The sequence below is a fragment of the Bos javanicus genome, chromosome 1, assembly GCF_032452875.1.
Source record: "Bos javanicus breed banteng chromosome 1, ARS-OSU_banteng_1.0, whole genome shotgun sequence".
Lineage (NCBI taxonomy): Eukaryota > Metazoa > Chordata > Mammalia > Artiodactyla > Bovidae > Bos > Bos javanicus.
This window is the reverse complement of record NC_083868.1, coordinates 125,794,012-125,821,021: the sequence shown is the minus strand read 5'-3', so window position 1 is coordinate 125,821,021 and position 27,010 is coordinate 125,794,012. Positions and strand designations below refer to the sequence as shown.

Genomic DNA, 27,010 nt, shown 5'->3' with positions numbered 1-27,010 from the left:
ACCCTATGGACTGTAGCCTACCAGGTTCCTCCCTTCATGGGATTCTCCAGCCAAGAGCACTGGAGTGGGTTGCCGTTTCCTTCTCCAGGGGATCTTCCCTACCCAGAGATCGAACCTGGGTCTCCCGCATTCCAGGCAGACGCTTTAACCTCTGAGCCACCAGGGAAGCCCTTTAAACATCTTGGCAAGTGTAAATGTGTGCCTTGCTGAACTTGACCTCTTCTTACTGATAAAAATTGATGATGATCTCTTAAGTGATGGCACTTTAGCAGTGGAATACTTTATATTCATACAGAAGTTATCTCAGGGCCCTTAGAATTGTTGCTTCTCTGAGTGCAGCATAAAGAGGGAAAATTATTGTATGACTTAGTGAAGTGAGATGGATGACTATGCAAAAAGCTGCTCTAAGAAGTGCAGTGTGCGGCCACCATGGAAACATGTTATTGTTAGTTTTCAGCACTGCTACAGTGCAGTTACCTTGGTTTAAGAAGCAGAAACAAATTTAACTATTGAAATGTTCAAAGGAAATTCTGTATCCCTGATTTGGGGGGAAAAAAAGGCTAAAATGATACTTAGCTTGTATAACTATATGCTTCATTGTGTTAGCCTATAAGTCTTAAAGCTATTAATAGTTGCATTGGTGCATTGTTCATAAGAGCATTGATAATAGAGAACTGTAGTATTTGAGAGTATATTTGGTTCTAAAGATGTATGTTCACCATCACTTTTGCCCAGGGATCTGCATATACTTAAGCCCATAGATAGGCTAAATCTGGATGCCTCCTGTTTTATTTGAACACAGCCATATCCGTTCTTTTACTTGTAGTCTGTGGTTCCTCTGGTGTTAGAGCAGCAGAGTTGAGTGACTGTATGGCCTTCAAAGCCTCAATATTTACTGTCTGATCCTGTACAGAAAAAGTTTGTTAACCCTCGCTTTAGCCTGTCCTAATCCTATGCAGACATGCTAAAGTAACAGACTTCAAAGGAAAGTGAAGAGCATGAAGGTTCTTTTTCAGTGTAATAGGGTAATAGAACTGTGATGTTCTCAAGAACTTTTGAAAAAAAATGACTGTAATTTTAATTTACTTAATTTGTAAACTGAAAGTCACTGAAGTAAGTAATTTATTTGTTCCTGGAAAAGTGTTCTTCCCCATATAAGTTCTTAAAAAAATGTAACACATTTGAAGTATGTAACGCAAATCAGACTTAACACAGTTTAGCCTTCAGAATTTTACCTGAGTGGGTTTTAAAGAAATTAGTTTGTGAGCAGAAATGGTAATGGTATTTAAAATTTGTCTATAAATACTTACAAGCTAAAAAAAATTTGTATTCAGACAGAGAGACAAATTAGAAGAAATTCTGCGGGGGTTAACTCCAAGGAAAAATGATATTGGAGATGCAATGGTTTTCTGTCTTAATAATGCTGAAGCTGCTGAAGAAATCGTGGATTGCATTACTGAGTCCTTGTCCATCTTAAAGACACCCCTTCCCAAAAAGGTACAGGAATGATTTTTCTTTATGGAACATTTAATTAAGAAAAAGAGGTAATAACTGACTTCTGCTTTGATTGAAATTGGTTTCATTTTTGAATCAAGAACTTAACTGAAGAAATCTTTCCCATGTAGTTTTGTTTTCCTTCTGCCTGGGAAATGTAGGTTAATTGACACAAATTATCAACAGGTTGAAATGTAAATGAATTACAACTTTTATTCTTGCTAAAGTCATGGTTGTGGTGATACAGAATTTCTTAAAATTCTTCTATTTAGTTATAATTAAGTTATAGCTAAACATTGTCCTTATGCTGTTGATTCAAAAAATTCAATGTGGAGTTTTTGTTAGCTGCATTATTTGCTGTTGGTTTTCAGTTTTAATCCATTTTATGCTATCTTTTGGTATTCTAGATTGCCAGATTATATTTGGTTTCTGATGTTTTATACAACTCTTCAGCCAAAGTTGCCAATGCTTCCTATTATAGAAAATTGTAAGTATAGTGATGTAAGGTGATATGCCTAAAATAAAATATTTAAGGGTAAGATGCTCAGAAAAGAGTATAGTCAAACTCTTGCTCAGTTCCCAACATTTCCTTTTTGGTGTTTATTTTATGAATCAGGGAAGCTTTGAAGAACTGGCTCTGAAGGGAAATTTGGAGATATCAGCCCTAATCTTGGCTCTGCTATTCCTTTTTCTGCCTTGAACAAGTTGCTTAACTTTTCTGTTCCCTATTTTATGGAACAAAGAGGTTGGACTAGATGGCCCAAAGTAACTGAGATGTAAAATTCCTTGTTAATCAAGGGAACTAGTTCTTAAGACTCTTTGGGGGCTTTTGCAGAAGAAAAATTCAGAATAATAGTTAAAGTAATGTATTATTTGAATTTCAGTTTTGAAACAAAGTTGTGTCAGATATTTTCAGACCTCAATGCTACCTATCGTACAATTCAAGGCCATTTACAGTCTGAAAACTTTAAGGTACGTTTATTGTTTGGTTAATTTTGCCCTAGTGTTTTAAATGGGACATGGGGGCTGGGAACCACATTGGAGAGCTAAGAGTATGTAAGACGACTGTAAGACGTAACTTAGGTGTTTCAGAAATTATTGGTTTAAAATTTACCACCATTTTACCTTCAGTATTGGAAAAAGTCTGAAATTTTAAAATATGTGTAGTGTTTTGGGTATCTGGTTTATTTTTAAACATTTTAATAAAATATTAGTCTTTTCACAAAAAACACTCAGAAGATCACTTGTTTTGTAGTAGTATATATAATTTGGCTGGATTAGAAATATACATTTTAGTTATGTTTAGAAAGTATATTCAGCAATTAATTTTTTTTTATAAACTCTGAAGTTATAGACCAACGTTAAGAAAAGCCAAACAAAATACCTTACTTATAGTTAAAAAAATAGATATACTTCCATGGGCAGAACACTCATTAAGGAAATTTTTAGCTTGGGAAGATTCCCAATGACTCCACCATTTAGGGGATTCAAGCAAACAACTCCATTAAAATTTTTTTATCTTAAATTTTGACCATAAGACAGAGATTATAGAAAAGTTTGAGGATGGGCCAGAGAGAGGTATTAATCGGACTCAGGAAGTATTTCATCAGACCATAAAGGAATTCAGATCAGAACTTGGCTACACTTGTATCCAGCTTTCATGAGTTTCTAGGCTAGTGTTTCCCAGAATGTGTACCATTCTGGGAGGGAACTTGAGCTTAGGTGACCAAGAGCAAGCAGTTATGATTTTTTTTATTATATTTATTCTTAGTATCTTTCCTCTTTTAATTGAGAGGTAACTGATTAAAAAAAATAATTGTAATGATAAAAAAATATTGTAATGATAGTTATTTTCCTTAAGTTTTAAAAAGAATATTGCTTTAAAGGAAAATTGTGATGGAAATTGAGCAAATTGTGATGGTCATTATCATGAGATGATGTTTGATACATATTGTCCTGAATAATAATTCATTGTCTTTTTCCTGTTAGCAACGGGTAATGACCTGCTTTAGAGCATGGGAAGATTGGGCAATTTATCCAGAACCATTTTTGATCAAACTACAAAATATTTTCTTAGGACTTGTAAATATTATTGAAGAAAAGGAAGCAGAGGTAGGTATTCACTGTATTTGTTTGATTATCTTAAAATTTATTTCTGGGGATGCTTTGGAGGTACAGATATGATTAACATTTCTTTGTGGAAAATATGTACTGTTTACCACAAAATAGTGGATATTTGTTGCTGGAATTGTTGTAGCCCAGGAGTTGAAATTATATATAACAGGAATTCTCTGTTTTGTATCCTTATGTAAAAATTGATGACTGGTGTTTTATTTGATGACATGAAAACATTTATTGTATATTAGTAGAAGAAAGAAAAAAAAAGCAAGTAATAGAGCGAAATATGCAGCACAGTTTCATTTTGTTAAACTGAAGATACCTATGTAAGTAAATACATACCTGAAAAGATGTGTACCACAGTGGTAGCAGATTCTGTTCATCGCTGTTCTGGTTTGTTTATTTTTTAAGCCTCCTCAATAGTTGTTGAATCCTTCATCTTCATTTTCACCATCCTGATCCATCTATCATGTTTTCGCTTTCACTTCTACAAGATACTCCTGATTTGCTTCCCCACTTGAACCGCATGGTCCTGTTTCAGTTTGTTAATATCAATGTTTTCTCCTACCGTAGACCTTTATACATGTTCTTTCCTCTTTTTGGAACATCTCTTGTCTCAGACCCTTTAGATCTCAGTTTGAGCATAAGTTCATTGAGCCTTCTCTGACCTCTTTAGGTAGAACCTACTTACTATACATTCTAATAATACAGTGCACCTCTTTGTTGTACAAGTCATCCTACACTGTTGTGATTATCTGATTGACTGGCTCCTTCTCCACTCCCCTGCCCTCTCCGCCCCTCAAGTTCTCCTGAGCTCTATGACAGGAGGGACTAAGGGACCAAAGCTCATTTTCACTCATTATTGTATCCTTAGACTTTAGCACGCAAAAGAACATACTACAGTCATCCTCTGTCGTCCCCTTCTTCTGCCCCCAATCCCTCCCAGCATCAGGGTCTTTTCCAATGAGTCAACTCTTCGCATGAGGTAGCCAAAGTATTGGAGTTTCAGCTTTAGCATCAGTCCTTCCAATGAATACCCAGGACTGATCTCCTTTAGAATGGACTGGTTGGATCTCCTTGCAGTCCAAGGGACTCTCAAGAGTCTTCTCCAACACCACAGTTCAAAAGCATCAATTCTTCAGCGCTCAGCTTTCTTCACAGTCCAACTCTCACATCCATACGTGACCTTGACTACATGGACCTTTGTTGGCAAAGTAATGTCTCTGCTTTTGAATATGCTATCTAGGTTGGTCATAACTTTCCTTCCAAGGAGTAAGCATCTTTTAATTTCATGGCTGCAGTCACCATCTGCAGTGATTTTGGAGCCCAAAAAAATAAAGTCTGACACTGTTTCCACTGTTTTCCCATCTATTTCCCGTGAAGTGATGGGACCAGATGCCATGATCTTCGTTTTCTGAATGTTGAGCTTTAAGCCAGCTTTTTCTCTGTCCTCTTTCACTTTCATCAAGAGGCTTTTTAGTTCCTCTTCACTTTCTGCCATAAGGGTGGTGTCATCTGCATATCTGAGGTTATTGATATCTTGATTCCAGCTTGTGCTTCTTCCGGTCCAGCGTTTCTCATGATGTACTCTGCATATAAGTTAAATAAGCAGGGTGACACTATACAGCCTTGACAAACTCCTTTTCCTATTTGGAACCAGTCTGTTGTTCCATGTCCAGTTCTAACTGTTGCTTCCTGACCTGCATACAAATTTCTCAAGAGGCAGGTCAGGTGTTCTGGTATTCCCATCTCTTTCAGAATTTCCCACAGTTTATTGTGATCCACACAGTCAAAGGCTTTGGCATAGTCAATAAAGCAGAAGTAGATGTTTTTTCTGGAACTCTTTTCCTTTTTCCATGATCCAGCGGATGTTGGCAGTTTGATCTCTGGTTCCTCTGCCTTTTCTAAAACCAGCTTGAACATCTGGAAGTTCACGGTTCACGTATTGCTGAAGCCTGGCTTGGAGAATTTGGAGCATTACTTTACTAGCGTGTGAGATGAGTGCAATTGTGTGGTAGTTTGAGCATTCTTTGGCATTGCCTTTCTTTGGGATTGGAATGAAAACTGACCTTTTCCAGTCCTGTGGCCACTGCTGAGTTTTCCAAATGTGCTGGCATACTGAGTGCAGCACTTTCACAGCATCATCTCTCAGGATTTGAAATAGCTCAACTGGAATTCCATCACCTCCGCTAGCTTTGTTCGCAGTGATGCTTTCTAAGGCCCACTTGACTTCACATTCCAGGATGTCTGGCTCTAGGTGAGTGATCATACCATCGTGATTATCTTGGTCGTGAAGCTCTTTTTTGTACAATTCTGTGTATTCTTGCCACCTCTTAATATCTTCTGCTTCTGTTAGGTCCATATCATTTCTGTCCTTTATCGAGCCCATATTACAATAGTACATGTTTTTATAGGATGTACCAGATGACCTTGATGGTGCCCCCATTGAGGAAGAGCTGGATGGTGCCCCTCTAGAAGATGTGGATGGAATTCCTATTGATGCTACTCCTATTGATGACCTTGATGGAGTCCCTATAAAGAGCCTTGATGATGATCTTGATGGAGTGCCTTGTAAGTTCAGACTTCAAAGTCATTAAATCTAGCTAGTAAGTTTGTTTCCAAATCTCTTCATTTCTGCACATGCTGATGTTTAAGAAGGTTATAATTTCTGAGTAAGATGTCAATTAACTTTTTTCTTTCTTTTATTTTTGACTTTTCAGAATTCACATACCCAGCAATACATTTAAGTATGCCAAGAAAAGCGTATTCTTTCTGGTCATACTTGTTTTTTTTTTGGGGGGGCGAGATAGCCTCTTAAAATACTAGCAAGTTTTTCCTGTCTTAATTGTTGGGAAACTAGAGGCACAACCTTATGTTCAGTTGTATGCATAATCCCAAGTACTTTGTTTTAACAATTCTGTTTTTTTTTTTTTAATATAAATCTATTTATTTTAATTCTAGGCTAATTACTTCACAATATTGTATTGGTTTTGCCATACATTGACATGAATCCGCCATGGGTGTACATGTGTTCCCCATCCTGAACCCCCCTCCCACTTTCCTCCCTATCCCCTCCCTCTGGGTCATCCCAGTGCACCAGCCCCGAGCACCCTGTATCATGCATCGAACCTGGACTGGTGATTCATTTCACATATGATAATATACATGTTTCAATGCCCTTCTCCCAAATCATCCCACCCTCTCCCTCTCCCACAGAGTCCAAAAGACTGTTCTGTATATCTGTGTCTCTTTTGCTGTCTCTTATACAGAGTTAGCGTTATCATCTTTCTAAATTCCTTATATATGCGTTATTATACTGTATTGGTGTTTTTCTTTCTGGCTTATTTCACTGTGTATGATAGGCTCCAGCTTCATCCACCTCGTTAGAACTGATTCAAATGTATTCTTTTTAATGATTGAGTAATACTCCATGATGTATATGTACCACAGCTTTCTTATTCATTCGTCTGTTGATGGACATCTAGGTTGCTTCCATGTCCTGGCTATTATAAACAGTGCTGTGATGAACATTGGGGTACACGTGTCTCTTTCAATTCTGGTTTCCTTGGTGTGTATGCCCAGCAGTGGGATTGCTGGTTCATATGGCAGTTCTATTTCCAGTTTTTTAAGGAATCTCCACACTGTTCTCCATAATGGCTGTACTAGTTTGCATTCCCACCAACAGTGTAAGAGGGTTCCCTTTTCTCCAATTCTGTTTTTATTATTCGTTTTCCTAACTTATACTTTGTTTTTCTGGCTATCTGAAATCATTTATTGAATTAAGTATACCTAATGTACCTCTTCAGTACATTTGAATTGTATGTTAAAATACTGAATAATATGAATTTTATACTTAAAAAAATAATTAGATAAAGGTACTGAAGGGTTTTTTTTTACTTCCTCAACTTCTCCCTTTGCTTGAAGTAACCACCTGTATGTTCTGGGTGTGTGTTTTATATATACACATACATATTATTTTTACTTACATTGATATTTAAAAATTAGCCTTCAGATGCAGAGAGTTGGATTAGTCATAATTGTTATTCTTGACACTAGCATTATTAGTCCGTGTGTGACCTTATTTAGTTTTGCTTTTTAATAATACAGTGAATACTCATGAGCTCTTTAAGTCATCCTCTAGTAGTCAGAGTTGATGGCTCATTTTTCTTCCTTAGTGGATGCAACTGAAGATTCAAAGAAGAATGAGCCTATATTTAAAGTTGCCCCATCAAAATGGGAAGCTGTAGATGAATCTGAATTGGAAGCACAGGGTAAGTTAAAGTATAGTAAATGCAAATCTTTAGAAAATGGAGTACTTAAAATTTTACTGAACATTGGTGTGTGTGTGTGTAGGTGTAGTTTTCCTTTTGTGTTTTATAACATGTTGAAACATGTTATAACCTTAAGACCCAGTATTACCCTATTTTATATTTCTAGTGGCTAAGTTTTCAGTGTAGTTGCTGTTACAGTTTTCTTAGATGCTTCAGTTTGGATGCTTGGAGTAATCAGAAATCATTGAAAACCTTTCAGGTTGAGCCAATCAGTAGAAAATGTAGGTGGGATGCCTATTTGGAAATTTAGAGGTCAGTTTCAGAAAATCGAAATCACTGTGTCTCCTATAGTGATTGATTTATTAGATGCAGTTTAGACCTGCCTTTCATACTTGCTTGGACATGTATCCTAGTGTAATTGTTAATTTAGTATTTTGTAGGTTCTAATGAAACAAATCTTAGCATCTAACACAGAAACAAGGAGGACAGCGCTATTTGTTACTTCCTGAATTGGAATAAAATTATAGTGTAGGTGTGAGGAAGGAAATAGATTTAGTACATGGAAATGGCTATTCAAAGAAAAGATAAATGTAGATAACTTCTATAATATAAGCTTTCAGTTCTAAAGCTAGGCTTCTACTGTGCTGCTGCAAAAATGCTAATTTACCTTATGGAATTACATCCTGTTTTTCCTTCTATTTAGCTGTAACAACTTCTAAATGGGAGTTATTTGACCAGCATGAAGAATCAGAAGAAGAAGAAAATCAAAAGTAAGAATCTAGGTTTAGAATATATTCAGTTTCTTATTGCATATACACTCTCTTTTTCATTAAGAGATGTACTTGAATAATAGGGAAGAGGAAAACTTAACTCTTAAAAAGCTTGTTTTAAGAGGATCATTTTTAGTTCTTCATTGTTTTTCTAGTGAGTAAAGAGCTTTTACTTTCTGGTTTTGATGCATCTGGTTTCACTTTGCTTTTGAGTTTATTTTTCTGTGCTAGGTTATACATTCTCACATTGTAGTTACTAAATGGTCAACTGCGTTTGTTTTAAATCTTTATTCTTTCGGCTCCACAAAATGGTGATTTTTAAAATGTGAATGGGGAGGTTATGCTCATTGCTAAGAAAAATAATGCATTCTGACCATTCTTTTTGTTATTTAAATGTACACACTCCAGAAGAACTAAGAAAAAATAAAAGAAAAAACCACTTAGCTTCGTCATATAGAAAATTTATTATAATTTTCAGTTTTGCTGGTTAGCACTGAATGCAATAGGAATTCCTGCTCCCAAATTCTGCAAGTTTATGTTGGTAGTTTTTTTGGTAACACTGGGCACCTTTTAAAATCAATGCAAAGGAAGTTAATTATTTTTTTAATAGGGAAAGAGAAGGCATCAGGAACACAAAGCAGAGGTTTATGGGGTTTTGTTTGTTTGTTTGTTTTCAAATGGAAGAGTAAACAAAAGGAAAAGTCCCTTTGTGTCCCAGCACAATTTGAGCATTTGTATGGATCTAATAAATGTGTATTATTAGCATTTAAATTTAAGGAAATATGATAAGCATTTGTGGAAACAGTTTGATATGATGAAGAAAACTTGTCTGCAGTGGTGTCTTTGCAGAAACAGTGTGATCAGAACATGTCAGCAATGATTATGACAACATATTTGTAAAATATAGATGCTGTTGGCTGTCAGAAATACCTGACTGAGTCTGTTTAGAAGTAGAGGAATTGAAAACAGTACAACTTGTTTTCATCTTTACGTCTGCAATCCCATGATTAGTTAACATCTCTCACTGTGATAGGATCACTGCTTTTTAAAATGAATACCTGTTCTTATAAAATAATTAATTTAAGGAAAATAAAGGGTAGAAAAGCCTTTGCAGAACTCAAGTATTGTTCAAGTGGTATTGTTTCTAAGCATACTAATTTTTTGCAGTAAGTTTGTTATTTATGTTAATGTTTGAAATGCGTATGCATTTGTATTGATGGTAATCATACATTCATACAGGGAAGCACGGATCACTACGAGTATAATATATATTTTTTACTTTTCCTAAGAGTTCCAAATAAGTCTTAATAACAAAAGTAACTTTATGAAAGTGAAAAATAGGGAAAAAATACTTAAAATTCTGTTTTCCGTTTCTTGAAATTTTCTTGCGCCTCACTACTGCTCTCTAGTGGCTGAGTCCAAAAATACCTTTTTACCAAGAAGCTGCTCTTGACAAGTAATTATTGTATTTGTGGCAGAAGACTGGTTTAAATATATGTATGTATATATCACTAGTAGTTTGCAGAAAAGTTCAAAATAGTAATTTAATTTCATTTGTAATGAATTCTTTATGGGTTTAGAGTCTTGAATTTCCATTTCTTTAAAAGTAAAAGACAAGTTGGGTGTGAGACCTGAACCTAGAACTGGTAAATAAGAGCTAAAGTCAAAGCCATTTAGAACAGATTGCTCAAGCCTTAGAAAATTTAAATGATAACTGTAAAGTGTGTATATTTTTTAAATCATCATCTGTAGTGTAGTTCATTTTAAAAGTCTTAAGTAATATGATTAGTATTTAGTTTCTAGTTCCCTAGATTCTTCCTCTGTATAAAAATATGCATAAATTTAAAGCATAAATTATATAATGTTTTACATACTATTCTGTGACCCACATTGTTTTTTTTTTATTGAACTATCATGGGTGTTGTTATTTCATGTCAGTCCCTATGTTTATCTGCTTGTATTCATCTTGGTTGAAAGCAGGTATTCAGATAAGTGTGCAAGGAAGTTTATCAAGGAATATTTAGAATTGCAAAAAAATTTGTTTTGAATTTTTTTGAGTTTGTCAATAACAGACAATTGGTTAAGCACTCTTCACTTCATACGTCACACAATTTCATTAACTGTTTTGCATCTTTACTGACTGGCTCTTTCCAGAATAATCCTTCAGTAAACATCTGTTTTTACACACACACACACACACACACACACACACACACAGTTTAACCACTTAAAAGCATGTGAGGCACTTGTAGAACTATTTTGTACCATAAGACAAGAAATTCTTGTGTTCTGAAAAATTAGCTAAGAACTGTGTTTAAAAGTGAGTGAAGTTGCTCAGTCGTGTCCAACTCTGTGACCCCATGGACTGTAGCCTATCAGGCTCCTCCATCCATGGGATTTTCCAGGCAAGAGTGCTGGAGTGGATTGCCATTTCCTTCTCCCAAGTTTCTGACAAATTAAGAAGAAATATTATGTAAATTTTAGTTCAGAAAAGTTTTTTTTTTTTTTAATCTTGGATTTTGACTTTTTTCTGTTTTTCTTCCTCACCTAAGTATTGTATTGAGTTATGCCTATATGTGCTACTAATGATTTGTGGCGCTCTGAGAGTATAAAGTTTGAAAGTATTTTATTAGTATTCTGCAGATGAGAAATTAAAAGGCAAACAGTATATTCTCTCTTTATTGTTATCTACTTTGCTTAAAATTTTCTCAGTGTGTGTCTTATCAGGTTCTAAAATAATTAAAATTTTATTTGGAATAAATATGGTTATAATTGTTTTTATATTGTTACAAATAGTTGTAAATATATACTTAAAGACTTCTTATTCATGGTAGAGTGTTAGTATCCAAATACCAACATATAAGGGCTTATTGGGTTCAAATACTAAAGAGAAAATAACATTTTCTAGGGTATGCTGGTAATCATTTTCATATCACCATATTTTTTTATGAGGAATTTTGTTTCAGTATACATAAACATTTCTGAATTAGTTTGTACATGGAACACTTGTTTTGCTCAAATTTAAAATTTAACACTCACAAAGCCTAGTCTTGGAGCATACGACTTTTTTCTTTTTTTTAAAGTCACTTCATTTTTTGTATTTGAAGAACATTGAAGAAGACTTGTTAATCCTATTCTGGCCATGATGAGCAGCTTGTCATAGTTGCTTGTCTGTTTCCACTAGATTGCTTCTGGAAGACAGGAGAATTTTTCTTCCTTGTATCCCTTAGCTGTGGTAGTTAGTTTTTCATTTTCTTTTAATTTTACATACCAATCCAACTTTCATAATCAACTATGACATGAAGTAATATGTGCTAATATTTAAAATTAATATATTGTTTTATTCTTAGGGTTATATGTTAATTATTAATAGATAAGGCCTTTGCTGCTGTGTTGATTATTTCATAGAAACTGACTGAAACTCTTGTATTTTCTAGTTTATAGACTCTGCTGAAGGAAGGGTAAACATCTGGCTTTTTAAACGTTAACCATCATAAAATTACTGAACTACAAAGAATATGAAATCATTAATTGATTATTCATTTCATTTAACTGCTGCATCAAAGGTTTCTGGCAGAAAAAAAGCATAAAAATAAGCAATTTTTAAAAGCGTGATTATGTTGAAGCACAAATTTTTTCTGTGGAGGAAACATAAGAGTTTTATAAAATTGTCTATTATTTTGTACAGAATGTTTTAATGATGATTGTCCTCTTAGTTTTGTTAACATTACTTAAGCTCTAAGGCAATGAAAAATCAAAAAGGCCAAGACTCTAAAATGTAACTTTTATTTTCCTTGTTGCCTTGACATACAATGTATTCTGTTTACTTCCAAAGTCAAGAAGAAGAAAGTGAAGATGAAGAAGATACTCAGAGTTCCAAATCTGAAGAACATCATTTGTACTCTAATCCAATCAAAGAAGAAATGACTGAGTCCAAGTTCTCTAAGTACTCTGAAATGAGTGAGGAAAAACGAGCTAAACTCCGTGAAATCGAGGTTAGTATTGCATTGAAGTTTAAACTACACTGTACCTTCTTCCACCTTCTCCACCAAACTGTGCTTCGCTCAGCATCACACCTTGGTCCATACTGTTCCCTCTCTGTTTGGAACCTTCATACCTGCTATCTTCCTTCAGGCCTCTTAGTTCAAGCACCTCTTCTGTCTTGGTACCCTTTTCTTAACCTTCTGGCTTTGCTTACTTCTCCATATTAGTCTGTTATGATTTTACATGTATTGTGTTGTGTATATTTATGTTTTTTTCCCTTGCTTGCTTGTTTAATGTCTGTATTCCCCTCTAGGCTGTGATTTCTGTGAGGATAAGGGACCCTTCACATGTCTGTTGTCTGTTGACGATCATATCTTCAGTGCCTAGCACATAGGAGACCATCTGCAGATACTGATGTAATAGATTATATCTCACCTTATGAGACCCATCATATTAGAGCATACATAGTATGTAATAAACGTGAAATCTTTTCTGGCACATTCAAGTTATGTATACATCACTCAAAATTTTTAAGTGTCTGCACAAGTGATGGGGAGAGACATTGGGGCTTAACCATAAGAAGGAAGAGTCCAAACTCTCAAGACTTCTCTGTCTCCATGCCCTTCCATTTTGTGATGTCTTTTAAAAATTTCCAAAGGTATTCAGACATGTCAGTGAGGGGAGGGTTTTGTAATGGGAGCCTTTCTTATTTCTTGCCCCCAGATGATGAAACATTCCCAGTAGATGTTAGCAATAGTGTAGCAGTCAGTCCTTAATCTCAAAAGTGTACATGAGAGTGAATTGTAACACTTTGTCCATTCATTTAACAGTATTTTATATACTTACTGTGTATCTGTGCTTTTCCTTTATTAACTTGTAATACCTTCCATGTTGTAATTTTATTTTTATTTATTTATGTATTTTTCGTTGCGCTGGGTCTTTGTTGTTGCATGGACTTTGTCCAGTGGTGATGCACGGGCTTCTCCTTGCCGTGGCCTCTCTTTTTGAGAAGCAGCACAGGCTGTCAGCGTGCAGGCTTCAGTAGTTGCAGCACATGCATTCAGAGTACAGGCTCAATAGTTGTGGTGCACAGGCTTAGTTGCTCCTGCATTGAACCTATGTCTCCTGCATTGGTGGGTGGATTCTTTACCACTGAGCCACTAGGGAAGACCATACCTTACCATATTAATTACCAGTTTGCATTTCTCCGCCACCTGCTATTGGGCTGGTACAAGTTCTTGCCCACCTCTTTCTCAGATATCTATTACCAAGCCGAAAACTAGAGAAAGCATTCATTTTGTTTCAGCCTTACACAGAATCAGTATGATGTCAGTTACAAGTAGGATTTTCAGAATTAGTAAGTTGATTTATTTTTCCTGAGATATATACATTCTTTATAAAATTTTCAGGAAAATAAGATGTGTTATCTCAGTGAATGCACTCACCTGTGGACCTTTTTCAAGCTGCTCATGACCCTTCTTAACTTTCAGAACTCCTCCCAGTCTTACTGAACTCTGCCTCACTGACCTGATAGAAGTACTGGAGTAGAAACAAAAACTGAGGTCAATTAAAAAAAAATGTATTTTCTTGATAATTGAACTGTCTTCTTACAAATACCAAAATAGACTAATTCTTAGTGTTCTGTTTTTCTCTTGATTTGAAAGAGAGCCATGTGATTTTAACTTTTTGGTTAATTTGGATGATTCTACACTGTATATGTATGTATATGTACTGTACATGCATGTACATACACCAACACACCTGTATATGTATATATATATATTTTTTTTCTTTCCCCCTATTTTATATGCTCTTTGATAATCTGGCTTCTCTTTGCTACTCAGTGATTGTCTTTCTTGTTCTTATAGTGGCCACCCTCTCACAATTTACTTAACTCTTTGGGGATTTGGATGGTGAGCCAAAAATCTGATTTTAAAATGTAGCTCTTGGCTTTGTTTTAAAATTATCTATTCTTTTCCTTTATTTACTCTGAGATTTAGTCATGTGGAGTAAGGGTCCACAACTGGTGGCCAGTTTGAGCTAGAACTCAGGGCTCATGAGCTTTATTCATGTACTGTCCCTTCTCTGCCCCTAAATTCGAATGTCAGTTTCTGAATTTAGAATTCAGTGAATACCTTTTTATTGGTGCTCCCTTAAATGAAGAATAAAATTCTAATTAGTTTTATTATATACTACAATATATATAATTTGTGTATAAGAAAGTGAAAAAGTGGAAGTGTTAGTTGCTCAGGCACGTCCAACTCTTTGCCACCCTATGGACTGTAGCCTGCCAGGCTCCTCTGTCCATGGAATTCTCCAGGCAGGAGTATTGGAGTGGGTAGCCTCCAGGGGATCTTCCCTACCCAAGGATTGAACCCACATCTCCTGCTTGGCAGGCAGACTCTTTACCACCTTAGCAGTTTTTCTTTTTCTCGTCCCTAAATGTATTGTAACAAAGATGTCTATAGCTGAACCTTTTTTATCATGGAATTAATAAAAACCAAAGATTTATGTTATAAAATATTGACGTTTTCTGCAGAGCACTTAGAAAATACGCAGTCATGTGATCTTACAGTGTTTACTGGAAGCAAGTTTGTAGTATTTCAGATTTCTGCTTAGAACAGTGCCTGGGCTGGAGTTATTGGAAGAGAGGAACACTAGGTGGGGAGCCAGGTGAAGGGTCTTCTTTGTTACTGAAGTAGAAAGATCCCTTTTCTGCCCTGACCCCTGAGGAAGGAGTGAATAGTTGAAGGGAAAGGTGATATACTTGAGATGGCCAGCAAACCATTGCACGGGCTATTCTCTTTTGAGTTGGGAACCTTTGTGGCATGTTTTCTTGGGCACCCTGGACTTGTGCTTGTGCCTGAGTTAGGCCACATCAGCAGGATCTGTAACTAGGGATTTTATAGTGATTTTTCAAAAGGTACTGTAGGGATCCCTTTCACGTGAGTAACATTCAGGTTGTTTGACTCTTGCTTGCTTAACTTTTAAACTGATTTGCCACAAATACATTCTCTGGAACAGCCGTTTTAGTTATGGGAGGCTTCACACAGTGATGAACTTGAAAACTTGCCCCCCCTCAAGCCCCCACCCTCTTTTACCTTACATCTTACTATCTTTTTAAATGTAGTTGTTAACACACACACACAAAATGCAAGTACTTTTTAATAGTTTTAAGGAAAGAGAAGAGAACCTCAAAGCTCTGATTATAAATGATCCTGATAATAGAAGTAGAATTAGGTAGAAAAGGGGCAAAAATCTGGAAACTTAATGTTCATGAAGTAAAACATGATGAAAATACCACTTTGAGTGGAAGTTATGGCTTGTTTCCAGTCTGCTGGAAAGTCTCATTTGTAGTGAAGGAAAAAACTAAAACAAGTGAGGTCTTGTTTTTTTAAATACAAGTAAAATAGTAGCATTTAGTCCATTTACAGGGCATAACTGTGAAATAGGTAAAGAAGTTTGCATCTGTAATAATTGCGTCAGATAAGTGTGTTCCCTCTCACTGCCTAAAGTGAAACAAGATTTTACAGGTTTGGGACTGTAGTCCTGTGGTACCATCCAGGATCATCTAAATCCTCATGCCTAACTGTATATTTGACTTCCCTTAGTTCACTCACAGTCACAGTGCACACACACACACACACACACACACACACGTAAAATCAGCTAGCAATCTCTTGATAAACTGGAGGTGGTCTACATTCCTTTGCAAATAATGCTGTAGTGAATACTTTTGTACAAAAAACTTTGTTCATATATGAATAAATTACAGGAAATGGGAATTTTTCTGTTTTCTTTTAAATCACTGTATACTTAGTGTCTTTAAAAGTACGTTTTGAATATGGTTTAACCTTTTCTGGATGTCTTGATGCTGAGTGATTAGACTCTCCTGTAAACAGAGTGAAATTTTACTTCAAGCTATAGCTTTATGAGCTATAACCAGAATGCTGCTCTCTTTGATTGTTTTAATAGTTGTTTATCCCCTGTGTTCTGCTGACTGTCTTACCTTGCTGGAAGTTACGCTTACCTTTAACAACATTACCTTTCTAATTTGGGGTCAGTTCAGTTCAGTCGCTCAGTCGTGTCTGACTCTTTGTGACACTATGAATCGCAGCACGCCAGGCCTCCCTGTCCATCACCAACTCCCGGAGTTTACCCAGACTCATGTCCATCCAGTCGGTGATGCCATCCAGCTATCTCATCCTCTGTCATCCCCTTCTCCTCCTGTCCCCAGTCCCTCCCAGCAGCAGGGTCTTTTCCAGTGAGTCAACTCTTCGCATGAGGTGGCCAAAGTATTGGAGTAAGTTGGGGTACCAGATACCAAATTCATTCTCATTATGTCAAAGAATAGGTACGTTCTCAAGGGCATGAGGCACAGGTCTTGGTTTTCAAGTCATCTTGTGTGGCTGTGCAGAGAGCACATGGGCCTGTGCCTGATCACTTGAATTCTGCAGTTGGGCTTGTCTCACAAGTGGCCTTCAGATTAGGGAGTTATATACACTGATGTTATGTTTTGACTGAATCCTAATAAGTTACTGTATGTTTTTATGTTTTATGTTGCTGTTTTTGTTTTCCCTTCTTATACACGTTTCAAAGAAGAAAATATTTTTTTAAAGGAGCAAAGTACTGCTTGAGAAGCTATAATGATTAAAAAGATTTATTTTAAAAATGTCTTATTTCACAGCTCAAAGTTATGAAGTTTCAAGATGAATTGGAATCTGGAAAAAGACCTAAAAAAGCAGGCCAGAGCTTTCAGGAACAAGTAGAACACTACAGAGATAAACTTCTTCAGCGAGTAAGGAATAAGTATACGCAATTATGCATTTTTCAGTTATTTGTTTGACTGCCTATAATATTGATATATTGGTGTATTTAAGGAAGAGAATATTTCAAATTATATCCTTTATATAAATGCTGAATAATGGTAAATAATTAGGAACTTTTGGAATTTGATGTTTTATAGTTAGTTCAGCTTGGAAAACAGTTTCAGAACAACACCATGCTCTTTTATTCTGGATCCTTGTGGAGCATAACATCCTGTTAAGGACGTACTTTCAGAACTGGAAGGTACTATAGAAAGAGTCACATTTGTGACCAACAACCCTAAGTAGTGGCACAGAGACAGAGATGGAGTTAGGACTACTCTTAAATTTTGTCCAAGGAGGAACAGCAAGGGGTAGAATACCTCATCTGTGAATTCTAAGCTTTTGAGGGACCTTGTATTCTTATACATCAAAAGATATGTAGGGATATACAGGGAATTTTAACACAAGAAGCCCACAGGATAGTTGTTGAAAGAACCTAGGAATTTTATTGATTGGTACTGTTACTAATTTTTACCTACATCTTGACTGTCATTACAAAAAAGGATGATTGAGAGAAATAGCAACAAGTAGAAGGGAGCTTAGAGTCATCCAAAGCTCTTCACGTTGATGGGAGCAGTGGTGTGGTAAAGCAGCTGTGGTGCCGCACAGCGTGTGGACTCCTGCTGCTGCTCTGCTCTGCATGCCTGGGCACATCTGAAACCTGCTTTTACTCAGTGAAGCTGGGTTAATGGTCCAGTTTTTGCAGGATTGTGAATTAGATAATTGTGTATGTGTGTGTTAAGTTACTTCAGCTGTGTCTGACTCTGTGATCCCATGGAGTATAGCCCAACCAGGCTCCTCTGTCCATGGGGATTCTCCAGGCAAAAATACTGGAGTGGGTTGCCATGCCTTACTCAGGGGGATCTTCTTGACCCAGGGTTTGAACCTGCATCTTTTGTGTCCTGCATTGGCAGGCAGATTTTTTACTGTTAGCACCACACACGCAAAGAATTAAATAATAGTTAACATTAACTTTTTATTATTAAAGTGTTTAAAATATCATAAGTAAACTGTAGTCTGATTCCTGTGAAGTATCAATCAGAAAAATGTAACCTGCAGATCACCAGAGGAAGTTGGTCTCTTCAACATCACTTTGTAAATTTGTCCTCAGTAGTTGTATTTGGAAAAAAGATACATGAGATTAAAAAAAAAAAAAAGATGTTATATATCTGAACCCTGTTGAGTCCCTTTGGGGATGGTGGCAAGTGTTTGATTTGCATGGAAGACTGCACCTTGAGGTGCCACATTATTACCATTTTAGTCTCCTTGCCCTCCATGGTTATAATTGGAAGAAAGAACGTGTTTTTTTGAAGGCATAGGCCAGGGGTCAGCAGACTATAACCATCACTTCATTTTTGTTAATAAACTTACTAGAACACAGCCATGCCCCTTCAGTTATTATATATGTATTATCTGTAGTAGCTTTTGGACTACGGTTATAAAGTTGACAGACTGTAGCCCACAAAGCAGAAAATATTTACTACTTGGCCCTTTACAGAAAACATTTGCCAACATCTGGTATGGGCTTTGTATCAGGTATTGGTTACCTTTCTTGATGCATACAAATCATAGAGAAATTTAATTGTTTTTTAATTCTTGTTTTTGAAGAGCTCAGTTGGCTTTGCGGGTTCATTGTTGGTAGCCACTCCCTTAATTATCAATAGCAGTCATAATTTTAAGTGAGAAGTGGCAGTTGTAGCAGTTGGGGATAAGCAAATAAGTAATTTTTCTGGTTTATGCAATTATGTAGTCAATTTGTACTTTTATATTAGGACTTATAATTTGTACTTTTATAAATTTCCAATATGATTGATACTTGTTTCCCACTATTAATACTAAGACTTTTTGCTAGACATTTATTGTGAATAAATCTTTTTCCTTTTTAGTATATTACTTTAATAAGTGCTTTCCTTTGATTAAGTCAACTTGCTGTGCAATTAGAATCACTATGGACAGTTTTATTGTAGTCTGAGATGGAAAGGTCATCATATTGTTTTTCCAATTTGTTTAAGTGAAGGGACAGCACTCTTTAAGAGCCCTGACTCTAGAGCTTTGGCTCAGATCCTGACTTCATTCCTGTATGACCTTAGGCATGGCACTGAGCCTTTATAAGGCTCATTTTTCATGTTTTGAATAAGGATAATACTATTCATAGGCATGTTTTGAAGAATTACATGCAGTGGTATATGGAAAGTTGTTCATTAATTGCTTGGCCTATGGTAGGCATTCAGAAAATACTCAGCCACTGTTGCTGGTATCATTATTAATCCAGTATAAGTAGAGAAGTAGAAGAAATGACTGGCTTTCCGGAAGAGTAGGTATACTTTGAGTAGTAATTTTATAAATAGTTAACTAGAAGGGAAAATATTACTACATAAATGAGATTAACCAGATTGGTGTTTTTTAATGACTAAATATTTCTTTGAAAAAAAAAAAAACAGGAGAAAGAGAAGGAATTAGAAAGAGAGCGAGAAAGAGATAAGAAGGATAAAGAAAAACTGGAATCTCGATCCAAAGACAAGAAGGAGAAAGATGAATGTACTCCAACAAGGAAAGAAAGGTATAACATTTCTCATTTAATGCCTATGCTGGCTCTAGGATTTGGAATCGTGTTTCATTTTGTAATATTTTCATCACTGGAACCAACAGATTGGAAAAGGTTTTTTTGTGTGTATGATAAACGTGTTTGGGTTCTGCCTGCAGAAGGCAGAATTAGCTGAGCAAAGGGGCATTTGGCACTTGGCTTAGTTACCTGGGACATACATCCCTTGACATGGTTTATAAGGTACCTTAGCCTTAGTTCAGGGCAAGAATTCAGTTACAGTATTAGGTATCGAACCTAAGGCTTAAATAACTAAGCAGCTTGCTAGATCTTACCTCCAACATAAGCTTTTCTTTTGTGCTGAGGCTGCTACCTGTAAACTTGAGTCTCCCAGTCCTGTTTTTAAGGGAAATTGTGTACTTAGGCTGTAGGGACTTGGTCCTCACTTTTAAGTCTTCATTCTAATCAAAATCATTTCTCTTGTAGTTTTTATTTCTTACTTTCACAGTTCCTAAATCTCTGATTAGTAGAGAAAGTTCTTTAGAATTGAGATTTTCCTAATAAAAACCAAGCAAATGCAAATTAAAAAATTTTGACTTAGTCACTCTTCATATAGTTACAAGATCACATGGTTATACTAATTGGTAAAGTAGTAAATCTATCACTTTTTTGTCATTTATTATTATCTTGATATAAGAGTTCTAGAAAAGTTACAAGAATGCTATAAAGAATTTCCAGATACCTTTCACCTTCATTCCCGCAGTGTTAAAAGTATTTCTCCTTTTGCTTTATTTTCTTCTTCCTCTTCCTTTCTCCCTTCAACCCCAATCATTTAAGAATAACTTGCTTACATGATGCCCCATTTACATACTTAACCACAGTAAAAGTTTCCAGATTGAACAAAAAGAAAAAATTTTCAAGAGCAAGAAATTAACATTAAAAAAACCACTATTATCTAATCAGAGACCTTGATGGAATTTTGTCCATTGTTCCAATAATCTCTCTTAGAGCAGAGAAAAATCCAGTTTAGTTGAATTCAGTTTTTGTGTCGATCAGCCTATCTTTAAGACTTTTTTGTTCTAAGTATAAAAAGGCTTTGAATGTTGTTAGAAAATAACATTAATAAGGTTAGTGAAAATAAAGATAGTGTAAACTGATAGGAATTAAAAGCTAATTTAGTAGAAGGAAAATGATATACCTGATCCTTTGCTCACTTACGGGATGTTTTGGGGGCTTTGTTCCATAGGAAAAGGCGACACAGTACGTCCCCTAGCCCATCTCGCAGTAGCAGTGGTAGACGAGTGAAATCCCCATCACCAAAATCGGAGCGATCAGAGCGTTCAGAAAGATCTCATAAAGAGAGCTCACGGTCCAGGTCATCTCACAAAGATTCTCCTAGAGATGTTAGCAAAAAGGCCAAAAGGTAAACACAAGTCATTTTTTTGTAATATTTCAAATGCCAGTTTCCTTGTCATTCCACCAGCTTTTGAAAATAATTTGTTTGGCAGCCATTTTTGAAAGGATTTTAGAAAACCAAACAGATATACTTTCATTTTAGATTCTTCCTTTCCATCTCCCCACCCCAGTCTACTCATGACTAAAGCACAAGAAAGCTTCCAACACGTAAAGACCAGCCAGGAATTTTAAGCATCAGTTTTCTGTGGAGTAGGAGTAGCTGCTTTTCTTTCCTTTCTGTTCTTTAGTTTCTATGGAATAGTCTTTGGTTTTTGTCAAGGCTGAAAGAAAAATACATGTTCCCTCCCCACCCAGCAGTAATCTTATTAGCAAGTTCTTGGGTAGACTTGTGGACATAAATACCATGGACTATTTCTTCAGCATTTAATTTAGTGTGTTCTATACCTTTTTCCTCCAAGTTCCAGAAAGGTGATTTAGAAGTGTTTTGTTTATAGAGTTTTCCTGAGAGCTGAAACTGCTTTTTATCCTAAAATGTTTTTATTGTAGCCATTTTTTAGTAAAATTTTTCTATAACAGATAACTCTTTTTTCTGAATGGTACTTGTGCATATATTATATATATATACATTCATGAAAATTATATAATTATTTGTTTTGGTAATTTTAATGCATAGCACTTACAGAGTGCTGTCTTTCCCTTGAAATTGCAGTAGTTGGTGCTTTTCCTGAATATAGGCTGCAAAGCCACTGCGTTCAAAAGTTTTGTGAATGATGTTGGATGCCATTTTGAACTTTGGCTTATATAATCTGGGGAGCTGTTAAAATGCAGATTTCGAGAGTTTGAGTCAGTAGAGCAGTGGTAGGGCTCGGGAGTCTGTCTTGCCATGCCTGCTACCGGTGATCACTGATGTGGTGCATAGGAAGTACAAAATGTGTGTGTGTGAGAGTGTGTGCATACAGTAGGCATAGTATAAATCTGGAAAGTTTACAGCCTTTTTTATTTCAGTGACTTTCATTGTGCCCTGTTAAAGATCATTTTAGATAACTTAAGGATAATTTGTTTTGATCACGTGAGTACTTTGGTTAAATTGTTTTTGTTTGTTTCCTCAGATCTCCATCTGGTTCAAGGACACCTAAAAGATCTAGGCGATCACGGTCTAGATCCCCTAAAAAATCAGGGAAGAAATCCAGATCCCAGTCCCGATCTCCACACAGGTCTCATAAAAAGTCAAAGAAAAACAAACACTGACATAAATTTTTAAGATGCTGTCACTTATTGGAAATGCGATTTTGTTTTGTGCCTGAATGGTCTGTTTTTTTAAAAAAACGAAAAACAAAAAATCTAATGAAAGAGCATTCCTGGGGTTTTTATTTGTTTGTGAATGCATGTGTAAACTCATAAGTAACTGCATCTGTAGACCTGTTGTTGTTTTATATTGTATAAATTACTTTTGTTGTGGCTGTTTCTCAAGATGAAATTTTTATTGTGCTAATGAATTTCATCAGAAATGTGTATAATGGATCTGCTGGCAGTAGTAGTATTTTGTTTTAGGATGTTGTGACTTAGAAAAAATAATACAGATGTCTTCCCCCCTTTTGTAGCTTTGACAATTTGAATTAGATTTCAAATAAAATCTGAACAGAAAACTTAAATGTTGTTTTTTTGCCCTGTTGATGACATCAAGTCCCTTAAAATCCTGCTAAGTGAGTTTAGCACTTCCGTTGTGTTTCTTACACGTAATGCACTTTACAAGCTTCACTCTTCAAGTAGCTAAAGTTTTGTATTTGCTAAGATGACTGTCAAAATTGAGGGACCCAAGACTCATATTTGGTAGGCTTGCCAACCAATTTCTTGGGTAATGTTCCCTTAGGTAATACTAAGTACCCAGAGATCAAGAGACTAGGCAGGTATGCGTGGTCTTTTGTTAATGGTATGCCTGGCTAAAATCTCTTTTTTCAAAGAAGCAATATGATTTCAGTACACTTAACCCATGTCCTGAACAACTACTTATTGGGGAAAAATTAAACTTCCATCTTTTGATTTAATTTTCTATCATTAGAAAAATATTTAAAAGAATTTAACAGTAATTGGCCATAGAATTTTTTTTATGAAGGTTGCCCTTTTATAGCCCTCCGTAGTCTCTCTTTCAAACACTGGTATCAGAATATTTCTACAAGGTTCTGTTTAAAGCACCTTCATTGGTTTTTTGTTTTTAAAGGGTTTAGTTTTAGGTTAGCTTTTAAGTAGAATTTTAAAATGATATAAATTTTTATGAAACATAACACCCAATGGTTTGTAAATTAAAGATGCAAAAAGTTGATTTAAACCATTTTCAGAGTTGAAATCTGTTGTACAGTGGGGATAAATTGCAGTGTGAGGAAGACATAAGAAAACTTACGTAATGTTGAACATAATATCGCTACAATGTAATAAAGGGTCATGTAGACTTGAACTGATGCTACTGTTTGTGAACCTTGCTTTCAGTTTTTCATTTAGACACTTTTTACAGTGATTTGATGGTTTTTTCCCTTCTTAATAGAGTAATGGTTCTAATAACAGATTGTTCTGAGTTAGCTTGTTTTTTAAAAGTATCTTTTCAAGTTGTACTTGGTCTTGCCTAGTCACAAAATTAAAAACCTGTACTCATGATTTGAAGGGTAGGAGTATTACTGAGCATTGAGGCATGTTATTTCCAAACTGGGCAAACCTACAAAAGCTGTAGAAATGTGTCAAATTATTTTACTTAGTGGTTCTTAACAACATGCACTATTGCTTGAAAGTTATTTCCTTATCATTCACTCTTTTGTTTGTCCATATTGATAGGCATTTAGTTAATTACTAAATGTTGCTTAGAATAATTAAACATGAACATTTGGTGCTGGTTTCTAAAAACCTACAAATACAGCCATTTTTAAAGAACCTGTTTTTCTCCCTTGTTCACTGCCTGGGAGAATGGAATTTTATATAATTACTGTTGCAGAAATAATAATAAGGTTGAGTTGCTGGTGATTGTGGGCATTCCATCATCATTGGTATCTAGTATAGGCTTAGAAATGATTAGTCAGGAAGTGATTTTGCCAGTCAAATTGCAAGTTATGCTTATTTTTCTGTCTCTTAAAAAAGTAGCCTGGAGAAGCAGGAGTGAGTAGACATTGTTAGGTCGGTTTTGAGTGCTTATTTGTATTTTTTTCTCTACTGCAGTAGAATTTAGCAATTCTTTTAATCTGCATCTAGATATGTAACAAACATCTTTATTTTATGCAGTGGGTAAGACTGACTTCCTTTTGGGTGATGGATGGGGATTCTGTAGGCTTGATAGAATATGTATTCTGTGAAGCTTGCCAGTGTTCATATTAGATTGTACTGAATTTTTTTTTTTTCCTGGAATTGCAAGTGGTATTGTTAGATAATTTCCAGCTTTACTTAATGAGAAAATATCCAGAGTAAGTGTGTTTAATTCTCTATGGATTCAGTGAAAGCTTAATGGTCAGAAATTGGTGAATGGGACGGGGGGAGATATTCCACCATATTTTTATAAAAGCATAGTATTCATTGCTTCTTGTATAAAGAACACTTAATTAGCAGAATTTCTGCAGGTTCATGAAAATGTTTGTAGGCATGGCTGTTCAGTTATAGGAAGTATCCTGTTCCAGTTCTATGACATGTCTATCCTCCCCAACAGCTACATGTAGGAGGAAATCCTCTGTTATCTACTCTTTATAAAGGGCGTGGCTTAAACTCTTCCGCTCCAACATAAACAGGTATTCCTTACTAGGTTAATACCATTTAATCGCTCTCTTTAATAGGTGAGAGAGAAAAAATGGTCCTTTATTTCTTATCAAAGAGAGGCCTAAGGTTGAAAAGAATCATGTCTATGAATCTTTTCTTTGATTTTATATTTTCTTATTACTGTTAGTAGGTGTATAGGCACTTCTGAACTGTGACATGTTGAGAAGTTAGAGATGAAAGAACTAAAACAAAAAGCCCTGACCCAAAGGAATGCTTAGATTTGGCTCAAAGTGTTCTTGCCATTTCTGCTAAAGTGTGCAGAAATTACTGTACACTGACCTAATTTTTCTTTATTACAGACCATTCCTGTGGGCTTACCGTGAGACTTTCATCCCAATTAAAGAATCTAAGAGGGAGGAAATGCTTACGACTTTTGCATTTTTCCCCCAAACTTTAATATTCTTGAGTACTTGAATATATTTTTAACAGTTATAATCATGATCTAATATAGGTTATTAGAAATATTCTGTACATATTTGTCTCCATTATGTTCATAAGTTCTGAAAAATTATATGACCATGGTAATAGTTTATGATTATTAAAAATAAAATAAGTCTGTATTGTCAAAGTAATTAACCCATTTTGATAATCACAATAGTGTGATTTCTTTAGCAGAGAAGGTTGTTTTTTAAAATAAATAGTACCACTTTTTTTCTAAGAAAATAAGAGCTTTTTTTCTTTGTTGTTTTCCTCTTCTATTATATGTTAATGGAAAAGCTACAGAAAATTCAGTGCAGGTACTAATGAAGACACTAATGTAAGTTTAAAGGAACATGACTGTAAAAACTCACGAAATGCTTGGTTTGTTCATATTTCACAGGCATGTTTTAGAATAGATTTTAGATGATATTTCGTTCATTTTCCTTTCAGCATTTTTCTTTATTTGTTATCAACTTCCCAGGACTTAGATAAGACACAAATACAAATCCCAGGGGAAGTGTTGTGATGCTGGACTAGAAGGTGGGAATGCGCTGCTGACCAGAGTGAGCCATGTTCCAGTGTTGAAAATTCTATGCCTCAAGTGTTTATTCAGTACCACCTCATGGAGCTTCAGTGTACACAGATCATATGTGTAATTGGTTATTTATACAGTTTTGTAGATGTGTAGATAAAAAGCCCTCATTCATTTTTATATGTAATTGTGCTTGGAGTATGTGTTTTGTTCTTTTGACTTCAGCAGGCTCTTGTATGTTGTATCTTTGGTGATTTGAAATATCAGGAAAGACAACTTTTCAGAATTGAGAATAATACAGTTGAAATCAGCTCAGCTGAAATACTCTATGGCAAAACTAAATTTCTTTTGGGTGAACTGATTCCATCATTTTAGTTACTCTTGATGTAAGGATTCAGTTTATTGTGGAGCTGCTTTCCAGACTGTCACTTTATAGTTTTTCTACATAAAGATTATATAGTTGCAAAGGTTGTGGAATTTCCCTTTTGTTGTTGTTTTTTGACTTTGAATTACTTTAATAAAATACATTGTTTTCATAGCAAACTTTAGACTGTTCATGTAATTTTCTCCATACAGCTTTTCTAACGTAAGCCCAGCAAACCATATCTGGTTTTCAGCAGCTTTCTCCCAAATGAAGTAAATGATGTGTCTTATTTATCAGTTGTAGCTAAAATGTTCTACGTTTTTACATATTTAAACCATAATAAAATATTTTCATGATAGATAATTTTTTTGATCAGGAAATTTCATTTTCTTTTTGGTTACATTTTTTAAAAGTTCTGTTTGATTGAGGATGTTTTCAAACA

General features: G+C 35.4%; 1 protein-coding gene and 1 non-coding gene across 8 annotated transcripts in view; one reads left to right on the top strand and one right to left on the bottom strand.

Annotated features, from left to right (window-relative positions):
- The window catches only part of U2SURP (U2 snRNP associated SURP domain containing), a 53,560-nt gene extending 26,813 nt beyond the window's left edge, over positions 1-26,747 (top strand). For 5 of the 7 annotated variants that reach the window (XM_061419412.1, XM_061419387.1, XM_061419378.1 and 2 more), the window contains 12 exons: positions 1,335-1,497; positions 1,902-1,981; positions 2,379-2,466; positions 3,484-3,606; positions 6,027-6,183; positions 7,788-7,883; positions 8,587-8,653; positions 12,489-12,648; positions 17,325-17,435; positions 19,947-20,065; positions 21,294-21,470; positions 22,573-26,747. In XM_061419412.1, the coding sequence (XP_061275396.1) occupies positions 1,335-1,497; positions 1,902-1,981; positions 2,379-2,466; positions 3,484-3,606; positions 6,027-6,183; positions 7,788-7,883; positions 8,587-8,653; positions 12,489-12,648; positions 17,325-17,435; positions 19,947-20,065; positions 21,294-21,470; positions 22,573-22,711 (1,480 nt within the window). In that variant the 3' untranslated portion in view covers positions 22,712-26,747. The remainder of the gene's footprint in view (positions 1-1,334; positions 1,498-1,901; positions 1,982-2,378; positions 2,467-3,483; positions 3,607-6,026; positions 6,184-7,787; positions 7,884-8,586; positions 8,654-12,488; positions 12,649-17,324; positions 17,436-19,946; positions 20,066-21,293; positions 21,471-22,572) is intronic. The other 2 variants (XM_061419402.1, XM_061419394.1) reach the window with 1 other exon arrangement.
- Positions 95-166, bottom strand: TRNAS-GGA (transfer RNA serine (anticodon GGA)). Its single transcript has one exon. It is a non-coding gene; the product is annotated as a tRNA-Ser (tRNA).
- Positions 26,748-27,010: the final 263 nt, after the last annotated feature.